Source organism: Myodes glareolus, chromosome 6 (genome assembly GCF_982192425.1).
Source record: "Myodes glareolus chromosome 6, mMyoGla1.1, whole genome shotgun sequence".
Taxonomy (NCBI): Eukaryota; Metazoa; Chordata; class Mammalia; order Rodentia; family Cricetidae; genus Myodes; species Myodes glareolus.
In genome coordinates, this window is record NC_142031.1 from 18,224,654 (window position 1) to 18,249,129 (window position 24,476).

General features: G+C 51.3%; 1 protein-coding gene across 4 annotated transcripts in view; it reads left to right on the forward strand.

The window, feature by feature from the left end:
* Positions 1–24,476, forward strand: part of Ephb2 (EPH receptor B2) — a 181,561-nt gene that overhangs the window by 58,834 nt on the left and 98,251 nt on the right. For all 4 annotated transcript variants that reach the window (XM_087907009.1, XM_087907010.1, XM_087907011.1 and 1 more), the window contains exons 2-3: positions 5,022–5,086; positions 8,190–8,874. In XM_087907009.1, the coding sequence (XP_087763135.1) occupies positions 5,022–5,086; positions 8,190–8,874 (750 nt within the window). The remainder of the gene's footprint in view (positions 1–5,021; positions 5,087–8,189; positions 8,875–24,476) is intronic.

Genomic DNA, 24,476 nt, shown 5'->3' on the forward strand with positions numbered 1-24,476 from the left:
GTGACCCACATGTGGAGGTCACGGGACAACTGGGAGCTGGTTATCTCCTTCTACCATGTGTGTCCCTGGGATTGAATTCAGGGTGTCAGGTTTGGTAGCAAAAACCCTTACCACTGCATCATCTCCCAGGCCTGTTGTTGTTTTGAATGAAACTGGGTCTCCAGTATCTCCGGCTAGCCTGGAACTCGTTATATAGGTGAGGGTGGCCTTGAACTCCCATTCTTCCTCCCAAATGCCGAGATTAAGGCCTGCCCGTGAGCCTGCCTGGCTTCTGGGTCTTAATGGGGTCTCAGTGAACTTTAGTTTGCTCTCCCTTGGCAGACTTGGGGATTAGAGAGCTGTGTAGGGTACCATGAGAGGAAGTGCTGGCGAAAGAATTTAGAGTTGTTTTCCTGAGCCCACCCGGTTGCCTGAGGCAAGAACTATGATTTCCAGATTTTCAGGGCATGGAGCCTGGCTTCTCTGACAGGTTTGAGTAGAACAAAGAAGCTGGGATGCTCCAGGAAAGCAGCCTCAGATGGAACAGGAAGGGGTCTTTGGAGGCTGTGGCTGTCCAGTGAGGTCTGATGCTCATGAGATGTTTGTTGTCTCTTGTCGTCTCTCTGAGCCAGAGAGCTGGGCAGACTGCTCTGGAGGCTTTGGACCCACCCCGCCATGTTTTGTCTAAGAGGTCAGCTCATGAGTGGTGAATGTGTATGGCACTGGATGGGCCCAGGAGCCCGTGCTGCCCCTGAGGCAATGGTCAGCACTTACGCCTCGAGGACCTACAGTGTAAGGGCCATGGTTGATTTGTTCCCCTCGTGGTCACCCCCTGTCCATACCCAGAAGAAATTCAGGTGAGGAAAATGGAGTCAAGTTTAGCAAGGTTTGGTTCCACATGCCAATAATCCCAGCTCCTCGGGAACCCAAGGCAAGAGGATTTCAAGTTCAAGGCCAGCCTGGGAAACTATCACAAAACCTTTGAAAATACAAAAAAGGCTGAGAATATAACTTGATGGTAGAGTGCTTGCCTAGCACGTGCGAAGCCTTGGTGGCATACACTTGTCAGAGGCAGGAGGCAGAGTCAGAGGCAGGAGGATTGCAAATTCTAGGCCAACCTGGATAATATAGTGAGTTCTTCTTCTTCTTTTTTTTTTTTAGATATTACATTTAAACTTTTTTATTCAGTGTGCATGTGATATACATAAACACATGCTATAGTGTGTATATATATATATATATATGTGTATATATATATATATATATATGGGAGTCAGAGGGCAACTTGCAGGAGTCAGTTTTCTCTTTCTATTGTGTGAGCCCTGGGGCTCAAACTCACATCATCAGGCTTGGTGGCAAGTACTTTTCTCAATGGAATCTTCTTACTGGTCTTGTACTGAGTTTTAATTCAGTTGGAGTGAGATCCCCCCCCGCCCACACACACACACACACACACACACACACACACACACACACAGTCCCAGTCCCTGCCCTACTCACTTCCCTTTGCACAGGCAAAGGGTAGAAGGAGATACTAGAATTAAAAAACCAAGATGGGTTTGGGGGAGAACAGCCATGTGCCCCCTCACGCCAAAGCCCAAGGGGCCACAGTTTCCAGAAAGCTGGTTTAAGACAAAGCCAGGTGAAGAAAGAACAGGGTCAGTGCTCCACTTGGACCCTACCTGCACCTTTTACTTCTGGTTCTTTCCTGGGACGTGGCCACCCTCCTCTTTGTTCTTCTAGCAGATTCCCACCCTACTTGGCCAGTGGTGGAAGAAGAACAGTGTCCAGGACTTCTGGGGAGTCATATTTAAGCCCCAACTTTTACAGTGTGCTTCGTGGAGGGTCATTCTCGTCACTTCCCAGCTCTTCCTCCTCTAAGCCATAGAATCTTCTAGTGCTTTTCCTTGGGGTCAGCCCAGGAATCTAGCCAAGGGGTGGGGCCACCTGCTTGGCGGGCTGGCCTCCCATTCGACCCCACTCTGTCCCAGGAGAGGCTCCCTTCTCCCTGCCCCCAGCAGCTGCTTACAGGGCCCAGGCTGAGAGCCCAGCTTGGCGCGTCTCTGGCTGAGTCCGATGAGAGAAAACAGGTTAAAAGTTCAGCCCTTGTTCTCTCCAGGAAGAAGAATCTGTAGCATTCGAGTGTGAAAAGGAACCTTCTTTCAGCTCCAGAGCTGCACAATGGAACTTCCCCCCAATTTGCCATCAAAAGGATGCCCTTGGCACTGGCTCCCACTGTCCCTGGCACCCTCCCCCCAAATACCCCCTCTCAAGCGCAAAAGGACACAGTGACCACAAACTCGAGCCCCGGGCGGTCATGAGGCTCTCTTCTGCAGCCTCTCTTGTCAGCTCAGAGGTCTGGCTGGGGTCACCTCCGCCCAGACACTCCTCCCTTTCCCACCCTCCATAGTCCCCGCCCTGCCATAGTTCACACCCTCATCCCCTCCCATTTGGACCCTCCCCGGCCTGGCGCATCTCGCATAGACCAAGTGACTAGTTGTTCCAAGTGCCTAAAATGTCAACAGTAAGAGGCAGGACGACTGTGTGTCCCAGTCCTTCACCAACTCTTGTACAGTCCTCTCCCACTGGTCCAGATGCCTCTCTCTACTACAGTAGTGGGGCTACTAGGCAAGACCAGGCAAGCACCTCAGATGGTCTGTTTTTCCTTTACTGGAACTCTACGGAGAAAGTGATGAGTGGCCACAGAGTATATAGAGATTGATTAGTGATGCCTGCTCTGGATTCAGAGATGGCCACATAATGTGGGTACTGAATAATGATGCATGTACTGGGCACAGAATTGGAGTTTGGTAGTATGTCTCCTGTCACAGGTGGTATGTGGTAGTATGTCTCCTACCCTAGGCGTTATATCGTAGTGTGTCTCCTGTCCTGGGTGGTATGTAGTAGTATGTCCCCTGTTGTAGGTGGTATGTAGTAGTATGTGCCCTTTTGTAAGTGGTATGTAGTAGTATGTCTCCTGTCGTAGGTGGTATGTAGTAATATGCCTCCTGTCCTGGGTAGTATGTAGTAATATGTCTCCTGTCCTGGATAGTATGTAGTAGTATGTCTCCTGTCCTGGATGGTATGTAGTAATATGCCTCCTGTCCTGGGTGGTATGTAGTAGTATGTCTCCTATCACAGGTGGTATGTAGTAGTATGTCTCCTATCACAGGTGGTATGTAGTAGTATGTCTCCTATCACAGGTGGTATGTAGTAGCATGTCTCCTATCACAGGTGGTATGTAGTAGTATGTCTCCTGACCTGGGTGGTGTGGAGCTGGAGTTAGGGCTCTATGCCTATTCCCTCATAATCATTTATACTCATCCTCCTCTCTATCTCTAGTCTATAAACTGCTCTGTAATAGGGTTCTTTAAATAAGTAATTATTTATTATTAGTATGTTTGTGCACACATATGTGCATGATGGGGCTAACCCATGCCTTTACATGCATGTACATGTTGGAGGACAATTTTGTGAAGTTGGCTCTCTACTTCCACCTTCATGTGGGTTCTAGGGCTTGAGCTCAGGTTGTTCAACAAGCACCTTTATCTGCTGAGCCTTCTCACTGGCCTCCCTGCGGTTGAGTCATTTTTTTCTCTCTTGTGGTACCTAGGCCTGTTGACAAAGGTTTCTGCCCCACCTGGTCCTGTGGCCATTCAGTCCCAAAGAAACGCACAGAGGCCTCCATGAATTATAAACTGGTTAGCCTCTTAGCTCAGGCTTCTTATTAATTCTTATCACTTGTATTAGCCCATAATTCTTGTCTGTATCAGCCACGTGGCTTGGTACATTTTATCAGTGAGGCATTCCCAGCTTGCTTTCTCTGCATCTGGGTGATGACTGAAGACGGAGCCTTTCCTCTTTCCCAGAATTCTCCTATTCTGGTCGCCCTACCTATACTTCCTGCCGGGCTACTGCAGTTTATTAAACCAGTACAAGTGATAAATCTTTACAGGTTACAAGACCATGGTCTCACAGCATAGACCAGTGCCTGTTATATAACGGACATTAAGATAGATTTGCTGAATGAGTGTTTGAAAGCATCTGTGTAAATCCATTCCATGTGTTATAATTCAGCTAAGTTTTGACAGCCCTTGGTAGGAAAGGACTAGAAGGGAAGGATACTGACTCCGACCTGGGATTAACGGGATCTCCGGGGCCCATAGATCTCCTTCACTTTAAGCTGGGTGTTTTTTTCCCCACCAGCTACTGGTTTGAATCTCTGGAACCCCATAGAGCAAGTGACAAGCACACTCTGAGGTCTGTCCTTAACTCTCCTGGGGTGGATCTGGCTGAACACTGGAGGAGGGATGTGACAGAGGGTGCCAGCATGGCATATGTCCCGAGGCCAGTCAGACAAATGATGGCTCTCCAGAGGTTGAAGAGAGACCCCCTCCAAGACTGTCATTCCAGTGTCTAAGCCGTTGAGATAAACTGGAAAGCAAATAGATAGTTGAATTTTGATGTAAAAATTTGAGGGATTGGTGGTTACCTCTGGAACATTGAAGAGAGAACCCTAGATTAAGATCCTCCACCAGGCCACGTGGTGGTGGCTCATACTTTTAATCCCAGAACTTGGGAAGCGGAGACAGGCAGATCTCTGAATTCGAGGCCAGCCTGGTCTACAAGGCAAGTTCCAGGAAAGCCAAGGCTACACAGAAAAAAAACCTAACTAGAATCCCAAGTGAGGAAGGGAGAGAGGGAGGGAGGGAGGGAGGGAGGAAAATAAAAGAAAGAAAAAAGAAAGGAAAGAAAGAAAAAAGCCCTCTACCAGGAAAGACAGAGTAAGATAGTTAGTTCCTGGGTTGGTGAGATGTGATTAGCTGGGGATGGGGTTGACCGCAGAGAGAGGTGTACAGCAGAAAAATGAACTCTAACAATTGCCTGGCGTTGGGAGTAAGGGGGAATGTGGAGCAGGGAGGCTAGATTTACAGGACAAGTGGCTGTAAGGAAGAACCTTAAAGGGTGGGGTCCCAGGGTCTGCAGAGGAACTGACAGCACCGGGAGGTGGGGCGGGTGGTGACTCTTTGCTCTTCCTACAGAAACACTGATGGATTCTACCACGGCAACGGCTGAGCTGGGCTGGATGGTGCATCCCCCATCAGGGGTGAGTTCTGATCCCTCAAACCCTGCTTGGCTGGCTCCCAGCATGCCCCAGAGTCTACCGATGCCTCGCACATCCCTCATATCCCAGCCCCTCTCCTCTCATATCTCACCCACCCCATCCCACCCACCCTTGGTCGAGTACCCGTTCCCATGACAACATGTGGACACTTTGGCCATTATCCTGTAGAATTCCCCAGGGGAGGCTGAGAAGTAGATCCTTACATGGCGCCCATTTCAGAGGAGGGAAGTATACCGCTTGAGATTTTGTTCTGGGTTAGAGACCACACCTTGTACGTGTCTTCTCCAATACAGAAGCTCGGAGATGTAGCCACCTGCCAGGGCCTGACACCTTCACATGAAGGGTTCAGGGTGGTTTGATTGTGGTTTGGTTTCTGGTGCTTAGGAATCAGACCCAGGGCCTCATGATTATATTCTACTACTGAGCTGTACTTCAACTGGGCTCAGGTTTGTATCAGGGACCCACCCTTAGCCACCCCTACTCTGGATCTCCATAACACAAGGATCCCCCGAGTGAACATCCCTGGGTTCTTTTATGTTTGTTTTGAGAAAGGGTCTCCTGTAGCACAGGCTAGCTGCAAACTTAGCTGTGTAACGAGGGGTGACATTGAACTTCTGCTCCTCCTGCCTCCACCTCCTGGATGTTGTGAAAACAGGTGTACACCACCATGGTCGGTTCTGTTCCATGCTAGAAGTGGAACCCAGGGTCCTGTGCCTGCTGGGCAAGCACCCTCCCAGCTGATCTACATCCCCAGCCCTTCCCTGAGTTCTCTTATCGCATCCCTCGGGTAGGGTCCGAGCCCATGTCTGCCCCGAGTACCCTGAGAGGAAGATGAGGCTAGATAGGCTTCTCTCCCTACACTGTCCCAGTTCCACCTGTCAGCTGAGTCCGTGGGTAGCCCTTTGCCTGTCTAACTCTGCTTTCTTTACCTGTGAAACAGAGGCCTTCACCACCGTTACCAAAGGCTTCCCCCAGAGCATAACACAGAGGCTGGCCCGGGCTGGCCCCTGATAGAGAGCTGCTATCATTATCATCATCATCATCACCATCAGTTTTACTGTTCACCCTCCCATGGTCTCTGGGGAGGCCCTGGACTCTACAGCCCATCCCCCCTTCCCACTCTAGTCTTCCAAGGGGACTCAGCTGCAGCCCTAGGGATCCATACCCGCCCCCCTCAGGCCTCGCTCTCAATAGGCAGGGCCCCAGGGTCAGGCTTCTTTCTGTGGCTCTTTCTTGTCACCAATTTTCCATCTGCGAAGACTGCTGGGCCCATGGCCCCACCCTGCCAATAATGAGGCCAGGCTGGGCTGCAGGGCCCCCGGACGCAATTATTTGGGGTGTTTGGGCTGCAGGGCCTCCGCATGTTAATTAGAGAGAGGGGAGAAAGGCAGAGTGCTCTAATTAAGTGCTCTAATTAAGTTCTGAGGAAGAGCAGCGGTTGTAACAAGGGGCTGACTTTGTCACATGGTGCCACCAAAAGGAAAAAAAAATTAAATGCGACGTAGGGAGATTCAGAGTCGCCATTGAGGTAGAGGCTGGGCCAGTAAGCTCTGGTTCTGGCTTCCCCTGTAATGTAGCTTACACAGCATCTTGTTCCCTCCAAGTCCTGCCCAGGATGGTTCAAGGATCACTGACATCTCCATGGTCATCTGCCATCCCTATGGTCCCATTTGACAAATGGGAAAATCAAGGCCCAGAGAGGGGAGAGGGATTGCCCAGGTTCATGCAGTATGTTAACAGTGCTTAGTCTGAGGCAACATGGGCAAGCCTGGGAACAGGACCAAGACTCTGTGACTGGAGTCAGGTGGCCTCACCTGTTTGGTCTCATCTCCCCCTTCTGCATAATGGAGCTCACATGCTAAGCGTAAGAATCATGCCAAAGAATGAAGACACTGTGCCGGAATTAGCCTCGGGCCTGGCCCAGGTGGGAGGACCAGCCCTACCCCAGGGAGCACAGAGGAAGAGAAGGAAGTGCCCTTAGTCAGCTTTCCAGTCCACGGGGAGACCAGACCCAGAAGGCTGAGTGTGCCTTGTCCCCAGGGCGTGTCAGTAAATGCAAACACCGGAGGCTGAGACAGGTGCTAGGCTGTGGACAGGTGCTGGAACAGGCCCGGATGTTTGCGGGTGTGCGAGAGCCGGGACTCTACAGTGGCAGAGCACTTGTGGGGCGTGTGCCAGTCCCGCGTTCTATCCTCAGCACCACAGGGGCGGGGAATGAACCAAGGGCGTTTGAGAGAGTCACAGAATTGGACACGGAGAGGCCCAGCCATGAAGATGATCTTAGCCTGAGTCTGCTTAAATGACTGGGTCCCACACTCTTTCCCTCTGCTCACAGGCAATCCGGCCCACCCAGCATGGAGACTTAGAGGGTCTCTTTAGTTAGTCATGGCTCAGGAAGGGACTCAGGGAGGTTTCTGAGCCTTCTCCAGACAGGGAGGGCGGTTAGCTCCTTCCAGGTACCGGCAGACATCAACTCCCAGAGGAGATCTCAGGCGGTGCAAGCCTCTGAGGGAAGCTACTGTTGGCTTCCCCGTCACCCTCGACCAGTAAGGGTATAGGCCATCTTCCTCCATAGATTGGGAGTCTCCAGAGAGCAAAGATAGTATCTCCCTCACTGACAGGGAACTCTTGAGGGTGGCAGAGGCTCTGCCTCCTTCACCAAGTAAGTAGTAGTCATGTGTGCCCATCCCCCACCTTCCCAGTGCCCCGTCCCTGTGTCCCCATCCTCCACCCCCATGCATGTCTCTTTGTATCAGAAAGCGCTCCTTCCTTGTGGGCCCCTTCCAAGTCCCTGCCAACTATCAAACCCCTGACGATCAGAGTCACATATCCCATGACGACTAGGGGATAAATACCAAGAGAGGGCTCCTCTCACCATCAGATTGGTGTGGCACTCTTAGGCTGGGGAATTCTCTAAAGTTGAGGCCGTGTCTCCCCCCCCCCCCATCAGATGGAAACATCTCTCCATCATCAGACTGGAGGGCTCCCCAAAGCAGAGTCCATATTTGCCCCCCCCCCACTTCAGATGGTGTCTTTGCTGTGGCCGAGTGCCACTGTCCCCATCTGACTGGTGTTTCGCCCGCAGTGGGAAGAGGTCAGTGGCTACGATGAGAACATGAACACTATCCGCACATACCAGGTGTGCAATGTCTTTGAGACAAGCCAGAACAACTGGCTGCGGACCAAATTCATCCGGCGCCGTGGCGCCCACCGCATCCACGTGGAGATGAAGTTCTCAGTACGTGACTGCAGCAGCATTCCCAGCGTGCCCGGCTCCTGCAAGGAGACTTTTAACCTCTACTACTATGAGGCTGACTTTGACTTAGCCACCAAGACCTTCCCCAACTGGATGGAGAACCCATGGGTGAAGGTCGACACCATTGCGGCCGACGAAAGTTTCTCCCAGGTGGATCTGGGTGGCCGCGTCATGAAAATCAACACTGAGGTGCGAAGCTTTGGTCCCGTTTCCCGCAACGGTTTCTACCTGGCCTTCCAGGACTACGGGGGCTGTATGTCCCTCATTGCTGTGCGTGTATTCTACCGAAAGTGTCCCAGAGTCATCCAGAATGGTGCAATCTTCCAGGAGACATTGTCGGGCGCTGAGAGCACTTCCCTGGTGGCGGCTAGGGGCAGCTGCATCCCCAATGCGGAGGAAGTGGACGTGCCGATCAAACTCTACTGTAACGGGGACGGCGAATGGCTGGTGCCCATCGGTCGCTGCATGTGCAAGGCAGGCTTCGAAGCTGTGGAGAACGGCACCGTCTGCAGAGGTAAGGGGCAATGGGGCAGAGCTCTGCAGAGATGTGGTGATAGACTTGGCTCTGGCTGGCCAGGGCGGAGGTCTGGGGTAACCCCAAGGCTTTCCGTGGCTGGCTTTCCAAGCTCCCTTAGCTAGCACTTCCTGGGCAATGGGTTGTGTTCATCGAGCAGTTATACAAATACAGATGCCCTAGGGAGTAAGAGAATGCAGGGGCCTTGTTTTAATTATAGCGTGATTACTTAGGATGGTGGATGGTGCTTTTTCCTTGTTCATTTGTGGAAGTGATGGGTTTTTATGTTTAAAAAAAGGAGTAAGACATGATAAATGACTGTTAGATCTTAGCATCCACAGAGCTTGTTCTGGGTCTCTATAGGCCAGACAAGACAATAATGCTTATTTCTCCTCCGTGCTACGTGACCATGATGGGCCAGTTTGAGATTCCTTCCCCTGGGAACTGAGCCATAGAGGAGCCACTGTTTGGAATATTGATGTCATCAGAGCAGATAGAAAGGGAGATTGTGGTGGGCTGAAAACAGGTCACAGTGTGGCTATCTGGAACAGTTCACACTTTACAGCTCTGCTCATTCCAGTGGCCAAAATGCACCCATGGTCACTTGCAGTTGAGAGATAGGGCAAGTGCTGGCTAACCAGGCCTCACTGTGGACTGTTTTTAGTATGTGTCAGACATGCATAGGACACACAACTCACGTGAAATAGTCAAGGGACAAAGTACTGTTTTCTGGGAAGGAAACTGAGGCTCAGGAAGGTCGCACAGTTATCGGGAGACAGGAGAGTCTCACTCAGGGGATGTGGCTCCAGAGCCCATCCTTGGAACCTGGGAGTGGCTATTTCACCTATGGAGGCATCGTCTTGAACAACAGTACAGGCGATGTGTGCATAGGACAAAGAATCATGAAGGATGGTTTTCAAGCATAAGAAATTTGCAGGAGGGATCTCAGGTTGGCAAGAAGGCTATTAAACCTGCTTCCAGTTGCAACCCCGCCCCCCATTAACCCGGTGACCTTGGCCAAGTGCAAAGACATCTTCCATTGGGTGTGGAGAGTCAAGAACTAAGCCTGTAAAATGCTTGTCATTGATGCTGACACGGGTAGTGCATCGCAGTCCACTAATGCGACAGTGACAAAAAGTTGGCTGGGCTGCACTCAGTGGTTGTTACACAAGGGACTGGAGCCTACTGTATCATTTCCTTTTATATTTCCCATCAAATATGGGGTTGGGTGGGGGTGCTGGGATGTCCCAAATGCCAGGCTGAGAGAGGCTGTGTAAAGCTGGAGAATGTTTCCCTGGGAATGGAAATAGAATCCTCGGATAAAATCCACCCTTCCTAAGCATCTCCCTCCAGCCTCTTGACACCAGTAGGCAGTGCCCCCACCTTGATTTTTTTCGAGACAGGGTTTATCTGTGTAGCCCTGGTTGTCCTCTTGGAACTCACTGTGTAGACTAGGCCGGCCTCAAACTCAGAGATCCACCTGCCTCTGCCTCCTGAGTGTTGGAGTTAAAGGTATGTGCCACCACTGAGCTGCATCGCTAGCCCACAGGTTCAGTTTTTACATCCTTGGGAAGAACGCAGCACAGCGTTGGAAGAGGACAGCAGAGATGGGGCAAGGACCAGTTGCACGCAATGGTTGTTTATTCCTTCATCAATCTCTCCCAGAGCCTGTGTTTTATCAGACCTTGTGCTGAGCCTCAGGTGATACCAAAGGGAATGCGGCTTCAGTCCCACCCTCTGGGTCTCACAGCTCTCGGAGAGAACAGCTCTGTTGTGAACAAAGGCAGGAGGCAGAGGCCTGGTACTTAGCTTCCTCTGAGCTGGGTATACTGCAGCACAGCTGGGTACAGGAGGGTGCTGGAAATAGCAGGGGATATCTCAGAGGCAGTGATACCTAAGCCTCTGGGTATCTCTCTGGGTATCTGGGAAGAGGGATGCGTTGGTTTGAGGACCCAGAACTTCCAAAGGATGAATCTGCATGGATTAAAAGGTCTAAGGACTTGAGTCAGCTGGACCCATTGCAGGACTGACTGGCCTAGCTGGGACTGAGGGGTCCAGGGGATATGGTAGGAACTGATATCTGAGAGCGCTCAGCCGAGGAGATACCTTCATTTATCTACTGATGCTTAGCAGAGCCTCCCAGGACTTAGCAGGTTGCAACCAGTGGTGATCACCAAGTGGTTTCGGAGGCACAGAAGCGGTCCAGCTTGCCTCTGGCTGCCGCCAGCTAGGGCTTCAGTGTCGTCCTGTACTGCCTAGGGAGGGGTCTTCTTCCTTGATCCCTCCTGAGACTGTCACCTGGCCTCTCAACATGCAAATGGGATTACCCAGAGAGAGGACCCAAGACAAAGCTAATGCCGTGTGTGTGTGTGTGTGTGTGTGTGTGTGTGTGTGTGTGTGTGTGTGTATACACTGATTCAGATGTGTGTGCATGTGTGCTCAGGTCAGAGGACAACTTCAGGTATTATCCTCAGAAACATCTACTTCCTTTAAGACAGGACCTCCCGCTGGCCAATTGGGTTAGACTGGCCAGCCAATGAGCCCAAGAGATTCTCCCGTCTCCACCTCCCTGCACTAGAATGACAAGCTTGCACCACCAAGCCCAGAATTTTTACATAGGTTCTGATCTTCATGCTTGCAAGGCAAACACTTTACCAAATGAGCCATGCACCCGCCCCCGCCCAAGGCCAGCATCTTTATTACTCAGCCTTAGAAGTAGCATCCTATTATCTCTGGCACATTCATTCAACGTGAGTCCTTGGAATCGGCCTATGGTTTAGAGGGTGGTTCCCAGAGACCCAAGTTTTGAAAGCCTGGAACAGTCTCATGTGGCAGGTTCCTGGGATCAAGGTCAGGGTCATAGCTTTCTTTTCAGGCAGTGAAATTGCAGATGAGGGCGGGCATGCCCAACCCTGGCCTGGCACAGCCTACCCTGGCCACTGCACACACACACACGGACCAACTGGGGCATAGCTAACAATCACGGGAACCTAACTGCTGTGTAGCCTGGAAAAGGCACCCAAATGCGTTGGCACGGTAGGATGGGCGCCATGGTTCACAATGGCGTGATGAGCCAGTGTTCCCTCATTCTTTTTAAGGGTTGTTGGCTTTTCCTGTGGACCAGAAACAGCTGGCAAATAGTTGAAAACACGGGTGTCTAGATATGGCTCCCCTCTCTCCTCAGGCCTGGTCACGTGTCTCTGAGGCGAGCAGCCTTGATGATTCTGTCCTAAGACTGCTAGCTCAGGCAGGCAGGGAGGGGCATTGCATAGCTTGACTAGAGCATCCTGGGACTGCTGAAGGCTTAGATGAGCACAAACCTAGCCCTAGCCTTACCCCAAGAGCCTCAGTCTAAGGGTGGGAGAAGACCAGAGGGATTCTCCTATCAGCTGAGCATGATCTGATGGGAGAAAAACTCTCTCCTGGTCTCTTGATTTGAGAAGATAAGGTTGGATGAATGCTGTCTTCCTGGCAGGTGAGCAGTAGTGGGTTCTCATGATGCATGGTCTCTGCTCCACGGTGTATACAATACCTAACAAAGGGACTCTAATGCTCTATGTAGAGAATGACTTTTAAAACTAAGGGCTAACTGGGTTCAGTCTGATCCACTTTCTCTGGAGCCAGTTGTATGCAGAGCTTAGTGGGGAAACCAGCCATTCTCCCAGCAGGTATTGCACGCGCTCTGTGTACCGTGCAGCCCTACAATGAACAAAGGTGGGTGGAGTACCACTGTGGGTCACATGCATACTCATCCCCTGGGCCGTGCAGAAGTGAGCCACATAGCCCCCAGCAGCGTTCAGACCCCTGCCACCTCTTTCCAGAACTTAGCCTGTATAGGCAGATGGGGCAAGAGAGAAGGGAAAAGGTTAATGATCAGATAAAGCAGTCACAGGCTGGAATGAGTCCAGAGGAGATCCCAGATGATGGCAGAGATCCACAAAGCCCTGCCCCCAAGATGTCATTTGAGCTGCTAGGGGTCTTCCCAAGATGACTCAGGAAGACCATCCCAAACTAAGGGTACCAGAGGAATTCCAATACTGGCAGTTGAGGACTGTGGATGTGACTCAGTTGGTAGGGTGCTTGCCTAGTGTATATACTAAGTCCTGGCTTGGGTTCCCAGCACTGATCTTGGTGGGGCACACCTGAAATTCCAGCAGTGATCATGGGGGGCACACCTGGAATTCCAGCAGTGATCCTGGGAGGCACACTTCAGATTCCAGCACTGATCATGGGGGGCACACCTCAGATTTCAGCACTGATCATGGGGGGAGGGGCACACCTCAGATTCCAGCACTCAGGAGAAGGAGGCAAGAGTATCCCTGTGTGTTCGAGGCCAGCGTGGCCTCCAGAGTGAGTTCCACAGAGGAGTAGCATGGAGAGTGTAGTCCTGCCTGAGATGAGCTCTCCCAGGGAGGTACCTTGAGCCACTGAGAGGAAAGCATCCTTTCTGCCCAGGATCTCAGAGGATTTCCAGGAGGAAGTGATGCTGGCATTGGTCCGGAAGCAGTAGTGGGTGGTTGAGAGGAGAGAGTGGAGGGGACTATGTAAATAAAGACCCCAGAGTGTGGCATTACAGGGTGCTGAATTGTTCTAGACGGGACCAAAGCATGGTTTAGTTCTCTTAATACCACTGCAGGCCGGTGGGCTGGTGTGTCCATCCTTTTAACACGATGACATAATGTTGCCATCTACAAAGTTAAACTGTACAATTAAGTTAATTTTAAAAACCTCCAAAAATTATATGCTGTTTTAAGTAAGTTCATTATTTTATGTTCAGATACGAATTTGGACAAAATACAAATACATTCAAACTATCCTAGGGCAAGTGTGACTGTGAATCCCAGGTCAGACACACCTCAGATGCTGTCTCTCCCCAATTTGTTGAGTGCTGGACATGGGCCCCCTGTTGCATCCATCTAGCAGGTGGGGACCCCTGCACAGAAGCCATTACCCCAGGATTCCACCCTGGGGGTCCCTAGCAGATCTGCTGAGACAGCAGGTGTTTTCTGTAGTTCCCACCCAACGCCATGGGTTTCTTTAACTCTTGGTGTATTACCATTGTGATTATAAAGTGCCGTGCCTTAGGTTTCTCTGGATTGCCTCCCTCCATCTCCCTATTTCCCTTTGCCTCCCTTTCCCCACCTCAGCTCCTTTCCCCGTTGGATTTCTAGCCCAGCTGCCTTTGGGAGCCCTGTCCTCCTCTCTGCCCTCTGCAGTAGTTTTGCAGACCCCCGGGTAAGCACCATGGCTGCCAGCCTGTGACAATACTGATTGGCTGGTTCCAGTCAAACTGCCTGCTTAGTAGTGAGGCTTAGCCCATGGCCTCCCAGCCTCACACTCTGCCCAGCCCTGCTCCTCTTTGACCCTAGCCTCTCCTTGACTTTGGCTTCAGAGGCTTCCTTTCCAACCTCCTGCTAACCCTGTGACCTTGGGCAAGCCACTGCTCTGTTTTCTGTCCTGCAAAGCTGGGCGCAGAAAGGCAACTGTGGTGCTGAGCCAGCGCTCAGCAGTTTGAGGAGCTAGACCTAGGGACTTTTACAAACATTGTCTTGGGTGTGCGCTGATATTTTCTCCTGATGAGCTTTTGATTTTGAAGAAACAATAACTTTCTTCTTACTCACAGAAGCACTCGAGGTTATTTGTAGGATTGTAGAAAGCACTGATAAACAAAAAGGGGAAAATTAAATTTTCCCAGGATTTATCACTAGGGAGGAGGGCTTACAGACTGGAGGAGAGCCTTCCAAATACATGGGCAAGTATTTACGTATTTACACATTGTAAAAACACATAGCCCAGGCTAGCCTCGAACTCAGAATTAATCATCCTGCTCCAGCCTCTCCAGTGTTAATAATACAGGTATATGCCATCAAACTCATATCATTAATATTTAATTTAATTATCTAGTTGGTTTTTTGTTTTGTTCTGAGACAAAGTCTCAGGTTGGCCTCTAATTGGTTAGGTAGTTGAGGGTGATTTTGAACCCGTGATCCTCTTCCAGAATGCTGGGAGCTGGGATCATAGACTTTTGCCACCACACCTAGCTCTCACGGATCTTTTTAAAGGAAAAAATATGGAAAAAAAAAAACCTCCTGCTCAAACTAATCAGAGTATTGCATAGTGGTTCGAATGGAACCCAGGACCTTCAGCCTCTAAGATTTCTCTACCACTGGCCACATCCCAGCCCATGGGTTTGTTTACTTCACGTTCCAGCCCCTCTCCCAGACACATTACATGCAGGTGGAGTTCTGAGGTAGAAATGAGCAGTTACCGGTGTGCTAGCACCCCATAGGGGGCCTGTAGGTGGCTGACTGCATGCATACCTCGTACTTGAGCTGGGTGAACTTTCCCAAGCCCCATTGCCTGGATTTGTTTAGGAGATACCACCAGCGTGGAGCTAGGAAGTCCCTGGTCATGGACTCTTCTTAGAGCTTTGGACACTCATTGTAGGCAACCTGGTGGAGCATTTGGCTCTGGCTCCCTCCTGGCAGTTGCTGTTCTGCCTGCCTGTGGGCATGCTCGCCAGCATGGCTATTAGGACTGTGGCTTTGTTTTCTGTTTTGCTCCTGGAATCCAATGCTTCTCTAGCAAAGGGAGGGAAGAGGTGGGACGAGGAGCAGGGGTCCACTCTCAGCGCCCTTGGGATGGTTTCCTTCCAAATCTGCTCTCAACCCCAGCCCTTCCCTTAGAGTGACCAGTGGCCCAAATGTGTCCTGAGGGAGTCTGGCGGTGGGGCCTGGTCAGTCTGGGGGTGCGTAGGAGGGAGGCAGTAGCCTCAAGCACTAGTTGGCTAGGGAAATGGGGTGGGGCTGGAATGCTGGTGGGAGAGGAGACACCCTGCAGGGGGAAGGAGGGTAGGGTCATGGGTGACCCCTCTAGACCTCCAGACTCAGCTCAAACCAGGACCACACAGCCCAGCCTTTAGGGAGCGGGGAGGGCTGGGCAGATTGGCCAAGGTTGTGATCCTGGCCCCTGCTCAAAAGCTATTAAGGCCCTCAGCCTTAGAGATGGCACAGGTTCCTCCACTTCCCTTTTTTGTCCACCCTCTGGTCCCCCAGTTAATCCACCATTCTACATTCCCTGAACACCAACTTCTTTGTGTATGGTGTGTGTGTGTGTGTGTGTGTGTGTGTGTGTGTGTATGTGTGTTTGCATGTGTGTGTCCCTGTCCTGATACTCATGCACACTTGTGCAAACATGTGAAGACCAGAGATCAGTGATGTCATTAGCTGCTGTCTACCTTAGTTTTTGAGCCAGTGTCTCTCTATGATTGGCAAGATTATCTGGGCAGCAAGTCCTCCCCAGTACTTACAGAACAGGCACAAGCCACCTTGCCGGGTTTTTTACATGAGTGCTGGGGGTCCTGACTTAGGTCCTCACGCTTGGGCCATGTCCCTGTCCCCCAGACTCTCCTTCTGTATCACAGCCATGAGATCCATGCCGTCTTCCTGGCTTTGGATCCTCCACATTTAAGAAATCTATGGAAAGAACCGGAGAAATAGGGGTGTTGAATCTACCCTACCCCCATTACTGAGAAACCCCTGGTCTGGGGCAAAGGAAGAGTTGGAAAAGTGAGTGATGAGGGTGGCATTAAAGAGCGAAGGATTAGGATGTGGGGCTTATGAAACGGAGGGGCAATCAGAAGGACCCTCAGGTGAAGTAGACCATGGTGAGCCATGCAGGACCATTGCTTCCCATCCAGAGAGTGGCAGGTGGGAATGGTCCCAGGGGTGGGGGAAGCACTCCAGGTGGTCACGAAACCCCAGAGAAGGTGCCCCCCTCAGGCCCCCATTAGCCAGAGAAGCTACTTATGCCTTCCCCCATATGTCTACACTTACCCAGTGTCTCTCTCCTGTCCAGACCCCTTTCTAAACTTCCCATCAGATTCAGAAGCAGAGACAAGGCCACCATGGGACCCCATATAGGCAGCAGTCTCAGAGCTATGATCTCATGGCCTCCTACGTCTCATTTCTTGCTCTCCAGTGTGTCTCTCACAGCTTCCCCGCTCCCGTGGGTTGCATCCATTTTAAAGAAAAAGAATGCGAAGTTCAGAGAAGTTTTTGCAGCTGTCCAAGATGACATTGCTATAAGAGGTTGGGCATTGGCTCAGGTTGGCTGTCCCTGGAGCCATGTTCTGTCATCCTTTTGACCCAATGCCGACTGCTGCTGACCCAGACAGCACCGGGGTAACAGGTTTGGGCCAGGCTGCCTCCACCACATTCGAACAGGCTCATAAACTGCTGGAGACATTCCCTTCCCTCCGGCCCACTGCCTTTTCATCTGGCCGGGCCCGGGATCTGGCGAGAGAGGCCCCGTTTATTGAGGAAGTTTATGCATTTAACAGTTTAAGCCTTTCTAAGCCTGTGGTACAACAGGATTTGGGAGCCGTTAACAATGCTGTGTGGTTAAGAGATTTTCATTGCTCTGCAGCAGCTGGCTCAGGGCCCACTGGCCTGTGCTGGCCTCTGCCCCACCCTGTTGGGGTGCCCCCTCCCTGGGGCTTTTGTCTTTAAGTCCTGTCCCTACTGTTTCTCCTCATCCTCCCACCCCACGCCTTCAGGTATGAACTTTAAACTTTATAGAAGGAACTGGTGCCCAAAGAGAGACTAGCAGCTGCCCAAGGCCACACAGCCCATAAGAGACCCAATTGGATTGACCAGAAGGTTCCGTGAAGGCTCGGTGGGTAAAGGTGCTCGCTATTAAGGCTAAGGACCTGAGTTTGATTCCCAGGATCCACTTGATGAAAGGCCAGAACAGACTCCCACAAGTTGTCCTCTGACCTCCACACATGTGAACCAGGGTACATGCCTATGTACAGTAAGTCATTAAACAAACAAACAAATAAATGTAATTTGTAAAAAGAGAGGCCTGCACTAAGGTTTGTGGGAGTCCCTTTCCTCCCTCCAAATCTACTTGGGAATGAGGGACCATATTCTATACCGTTAAAATGCCTGGTTTAACAGATTCACATAATGCCCAGATACCAACTTGATCTGTTCCAGGCTTGCACACGAATGCGAGGTTCGCCAAGCTCACTCACTGCCTTCCAGGTACGGAGCCTGCTGAGTCCCTGGTAATAATTCCTCGCTGTGCCTGCCCAGTGGTTTCTCTGCACCATGGTCACACGTTTCCCATGTGTGCTGTGTTTATTTACTGACACCCGCCTGACGGCAGCAGAGCCCGAGGGCTCTCTGAGTCATCAAGCCTTACCCTATGAGATGCTTTGATCTTAATGATGCCCACGTGGTTGCCTTTGCCGTTGTAGAGACAGGAAAACCAAAGCCGAATTGCTGGACACTTTGTGAGGTCAGAGCTAGGACTCAAATGCAGCCGGCAGCCTCCCTGGCCTGGGTGTTCCCTGCGTCTCATCACCTCTGCCTGGAGTGCCCCACTCCACTGTGCTCCCTCTCATGGTGGGGGCGGGGAGGGGTGATCCCAGAGTTCCCTAAGGTCCTAAGAAGGCTTTGGACTATGACTGGGTGGCAAGGGAAGAGGGCTGTCCCTAGCTGGGTGGGGCTGTCATGCCCAGACTCCATGCGGCTATGTAAAGGTCTGAGGGTAGAGTTGGCAATCTATAGATAACCCCCCAGAACACTGAACTGACCTGTGACTGGGGGGTCCCGCTGAAGGGTGAGCTGGCCTGGAGACACGTAGTCTGTAGCAACCTGGGTTCATGCTGTTCAGCCAAGTCCCCTTTCACAATGGCTGTCGTGATGTGTGCATGCGTGTGTGCCTGCGTGTGTGGGTGTGCACATATGTGGTGTGTGTGCATGTGTGCGTGTGTGTGGCATGTCTGCCGCCCCACCTGCAGGCTGAAGAAAGGGCCACAGTCACCCCCATGCCACACATCTAACACCACTGGAACACTTCAGTCTCTTGTTCTTTTGTCCACTGCCGTGGACCAGGGGGCTTGAGGCAAGTATTCTGCTCGCTAGCTGTGTAGCTTGTAAGCACCCAGGCCCAGGGAAACACACGGCTTGAGAGGACAGGTGCAGTGAAGCATGTCTGCGACTCCAGCAGTTGGAAGGCTGAGGTAGGATTGTGAGTTCTAAGCCACCCTGGATTATACAGCCAGACTGCCGGGGCTCAGACTCCGCATTCCATGGTGCTCCCAAGTCTGTGCCTCTCGTGGACTCTTCTGGTGAGTTGCGTGTTGAACGCCCTGGAGATAGTTAACACGTATCAGTCTTGTGTTCAGTGTGTATCCAGCCCTTGCCCTGGTGTGTGTGCACACGCGTGTGTGCACACACATCCACACGATGATTTTTTTAAATGTATTTATTTTATGTGTATAGTTGTGCGCCTGCATGTATGTCTATGTGCTGTGTGTGTGCCCGGTCCCTGTGGAGGTTAGAAAAGGGAGTTGGAGCCCCTGGAACTGAAATTACGGATGATTATAAACTGCTGTGTGGATGCTGGACTTCAAACCTGGGTCCTCTGGAAGAGCAGCCAGTGCTTGTAAATGCTGAGCAGTCTCTCCAGTTCACAATGCATCAAATTTTTACTAAATTCTTTATCCACGATAAAGAAGACTTTGACAGGGGAAGGTTTGGAGACTCAGAGAAGTCAAGCAACCTATCCAAAGTCACACAGCTCCGGGAGGAGAAGTTAGAGATTACCTCCAAACACACTTCTCTACTCATCCTGCAAGAGCAGGGACATCTGTAGCTTCATAATCTATATATTTAAAAAAAAGCTTTACAATGACCTCAATGATCACAGATTTGACTCCATCCTGGCAGCTCGGAGAGGGAAAGGGGATATCATCTCCCTTTGTCTGAGGTTTGATGTACAACTGTGAGCTTTCCCAGGCTTCACACCAGGAAGGGCAAGAGCTGGACTAAGATGGAGTCCCCAAGGGTGTTCCATTCTGAAGCTCCACTGATGACCAGTGATGTCTACCAAGCCCCACAGGACCCACCTGGGACAGGCATTGCTCTCCCATCGGGTTGAAGCAGTTGGCAAGGGATGCCCATGAGGCCAGTCCAGGAGGTGGTCCCCTGCCCTTCCAGATGTGAGAAAGCAACCTCGCTCTCCTGGTGCTTCATAACTGGTCCTGCTCTGTCCACCCTTGATTGTCTCTTTGAAGTCCCTTGACCTCTCCCTGGGGCCCAACATTCCCTTCTGTCTAGCTCCGTTATCTTTCATAAAGTCCAGCCTGCCCCACGAACCCGCCTGCCCCCACCTCACCCTTCAATCCATCCATGTCAGCCAGAGGGCTCCCCAGAACACCGTCTGCTCTGGGAACCAAAGGTTCCTCATCTAGAAAGGGGACAAGGCCAGTGTCCTGAGGTGACCCAGGAAGCCCTGAATGCTGTGTCCTCATCTTCAGTGTCTTCCTCTACCACCCTGGCTTTCTTGGTGTTTCTTCTACATGGACGATTCTTTGCTCAGATAGCCACACGGTCTATGTGTTTTCTTTTTTAAAAAAAAAATATTTATTTATTATGTATACACTATTCTGTCTGTGTGTCTGTCTGCAGGCCAGAAGAGGGCATCAGATCTCATTTCAGATGGTTGTGAGCCACCATGTGGTTGCTGGGAATTGAACTCAGGACCTCTGGAAGAGCAGGCAGTGCTCTTAACCGCTGAGCCATCTCTCCAGCCCTCTATGTGTTTTCTGTTTTGTATGTGTGTGCTTGTTTGTGTGTGAGTACACATGCATGTGCATGTGGAGGTCAGAGGTCAATATCAGGGATCTTCCCCAATTATTCTTCACTTTACTTTTTTTTCATAGTTGTAGGGTGTATTTGTGTGTGTGTGTATGTGTGTGTGTGTGTGTGTGAGAGAGAGAGAGAGAGAGAGAGAGAGACAGAGAGAGAGAGAGAGAGAGAGAGAGAGAGAGAGAGAGAGAGAGAAGAGAGAAGTCACTAGTGTGGAGGTCAGAGGACAGCTTTTGGGACTCAGTTCTCTTTCTACCCCATAGGTCCTGGGGATCAAACGCAGGCTGTCAGACTTAGCAGCAAGTGCCTTTACCCTCTGAGTTATGTCATTTGCTCTCCACTTTAATTTTCAAGACAGGGTCTCTCACCAAACCTGGAGCTCACCCATTTGGCTAGACTAATTGGTCAGCTAGTCCCAGGGACCTACCCACCTCTACCTCCAGCACTGTGATTGGATATGTGCACAACCATCAGCTTTCCCTTTGTTTCCACACAGGCCAAGGCTCCAAACTCCAGTCTTCAAGCTCATGAAGCAAACACGTTACTGACAACAGCCCTTATGTGCTTTCTAGAATGTTCCTTTGCTACCTGTCTTCCCTCAGGGGAGTATAGGTTTCACCTGGATAGACACCCTGGCCACTCTGGGGTCCATGGTGATGCTTGCCTCATAGGTGTGTGAGTCCCACCATCCCATCTCAGATGCCTTCCCCTCACCACCATGCTGGAGAGCCTAGAATACTTCCAGTCCTGGAGATGACCAAGGCACTGTCTATGGCTGGGCAGATGCTCATAGGCAGGGCTTGTAGTTGAATTTCCCCAGAGATCTCGGAGCTGGAGGCTCCTTCTTGTCCTTCATGATGACAAACGTGACTTTGGCCGCAGTTCCCTGCTCTGTTCTAGCTGGACAGTGGCCACATACTTCCCTGCATGGTCCTGACCAGAGCCTGCGGGGGGGGGGGACGACAGAGGCCTGAGCAACAGCTGTATCCCCTGGGTCTGTGCAGACACGGAACTAGGGACAAGGAGAGATGCCTGTTCCACCACTTACCAGTCCCGGGACTCAATCGAGCAGCTCCTTTTTCTGAGCCTCGGTTTCCCTATTGTAGAGCAGGAGCAGTAACTCCAGCTTCCCAAGGCTTGAGGGAGGAGCAAAGTGTTCGGGGAGCCAGGAGGATGGTGTGTGTGTGTGTGTGTGTGTGTGTGTGTGTGTGTGTGTGTCTGTCTGTCTGTCTGTGTCTGTGTACGCCATGGCTATCTGCACAAGCCTGGTGACCTAAGTTAACACCTGAAACCTGTACAGAATGCTGCATGTAGCAGGGCATCGCCTTCAAGATATCGCCGAAGCAGTAAGAGAGATGCTGCCCCAACAAGGAAGAAAGGAGCACTGACTACCGAAAGTTGTCCTCTGACTTCCACACTCACACTCTGGCATGCACATGCGCGTGCCCCTGCCCCTACCCCCACCTCATAAATAAATAGTGATTTTAAAAAGTGTCCAGTGAACTCAAAAGACAGGAGAAGGATGGTGGTCTTACTCTAAGAGGGATATACAGGTGGACCCTGGTCAGGTTGCTAGAGCAGGGTTGCGTGCACATATCATGGCGATGGTGTCCCTGCAAGTGCTAGCGAGCCTGGTATGCAGCAGGTACCACGTGTGTGCCTGCGGCTTGGCCTTCTGTCCTCCTGTCAGGGGGCTCTTAGTGGGTGTCCCAAGAGCAGCTCAGAGTCAGGGTTCCTAGGTTCAAATTTGGGCCCTGCATCTCTTGATCTGGGACTTGGCAAAGCACTTTGCCCCCACTTGTCCCTGGAGCTCAGTGTTTCTACCTATAGACTGAATCTTGGATACAAATAGCCCTTGACTCTACGTGGGCCCCACAGTCTTCACGGGACCATCAGGGAAGCTGTGAGCATCTGCGGACAAAGGTTCCACCTTCCTCACCTTCCACACTCAGACACCTGGGCATCAGGCAGTGGGAAGGTCTGGCAAGGCAGGCAAACACTGGCGGTAACATTTACCATCTCTACAGGCAGGGGCAGGAGGACAGCGAGTTCCAGGGAGCCTGGCTACACTGTGAGGTGACATTCAATAACTGACACACTGCAGTCCTTCCCGTCCCGTTCTGCAAATGAGGAAATAGGTTCAGGGGAAGCAAAGAACTTGCTCCGGGCTACACATCTAGCAGAGGACTGTTACTTAAACCCTGGTTGTTAGCTTGACACATGGGGTGTGGCCTAGGTGGGGGCCTAGGGATTGTGCAAAGGTCTTTTGGGTCCCTGTAACCCCAGCAGATTCTGGTCTCGGGGCCTCCTGACAGCCTTTGAAAAGAGATTCTACCCTGCAGGCTTTGCAAACCTTGACTGGTACCCATCAGAGTTATGCCGATCCTTGGGGGGAAACCAGACTCCTGCCCTTTCTAAAACCAGCTCTGTGTGATGGGCAAACTCTAAAGTCCAAGGAGTGCTTGCTGGCATTTTTTTTTTGTACTGCCTGGTCAGGCTAGAGAGCTCTGGGAACCCCTGAAGACCCACAGCCGTCTCCCTGGCAACCCCAGCCCCTTAGCCGCCCTCCCCCACACGCTCCTGTCAAAAGTGTCTGTCTAGGGGAGTTCTCTAGAGACCCGGGTCAGCCTAGAGGAGCCCTTTATGCATACGTATGTGCTGGGCCTGCTGGGAGCATGTTTGTGTACCCATGTGTACATACGGTCCACCACCCCAGCACCTGCAAGTTCAGAGCATCCCTGGATCAAAAAGTGTACCTGGACATCTCAGACATAGGCTGCACACATGCCCTTGCCTGTGTAGGTGACTCTAGAGCTCACTGTGAGCCATGACAACCCTTGTGTCTGTGTACTCTTGTGTCTCTTTGGCACATAAATGTGCAGGGGGGAGTACACTCATGATTGCTGAATTAGCCATCACGTGCACAGATTGGAACCTATGTTCTGTATTCCAAAGGCATGTATGTCCATCCTTGACGGAGAGCTGTCAGTGCCCTGGTGTGCGTGCTGCTGCTGTGTACACACAGGCACTGTGTCTACACAGATGCACACCCTCCCACAGATCTTATTCCTAGGTTCATGTATATATCATATCAAGCCAGACATAATATATGTGCACTTGAAAATGGGTGTTTGTGAGTATGTGTGTGCACACTGGATGGGGTGTATGTGCACATGCACCTATGTGTGAGAGAAACACTTTCGGGGTCCAGGATGTCAGGGCCATCGATTTTCTGTCTCTTAGAAATTCCCTTTGAGTCTGCCTCTTGTGTCTTTCCTGAGCCAGAGTCAGTGTTGCCAATGTTCTTAAAGCGAACAAGGCCTGCTTTGCAGCGGGACTGGTCCCAGGCTGCCCACATCACGTGTGTGTGTGTGTGTGTGTGTGTGTGCGCGCGCGCGCGCGCATACATGTGTGTTGCCCTCAGCCTATGTGTGTGTGTACGTGTGTATGTGTGTATGTGCTGCCCACAGTCTGTGTGTGTGTGTGTGTATGTGTGTGTGCTGCCCACAGTCTGTGTGTGTGTGCATGCACACACATGAACACACAGAACCTGCTTATGTACAGGAGAGCACACAGGCTCCAGTACACACTCAAACCTTTTCCAGTATGGATTCCTATCCATTTCCTACTTAACACTTACTGACCCTCCAGGTCCCTATGAGCCAAAAAGGCACTTGTTTGTTGGCTCTGCTCAGCCTGGGGATGGTTCACTTTGGTCGAATGAATTTGCTTTCTGAAGAGAGAGGCTAACCTCTGCTCTGTACCGACATGGGCATGTTGTGAAGGGTAGGGGTGCATGAATTGCCCCTGCCCCACACCACCAGCCAGTAGCAGCTGAGAGTGTCCTATTTCACCAATGAGGAAACTGTGGCCCTGGAGGATCTGCTGCACCTTCCAGGGAGCCAGTGGTAATTACACCAGGATCCACTGTGGTTAACTCCT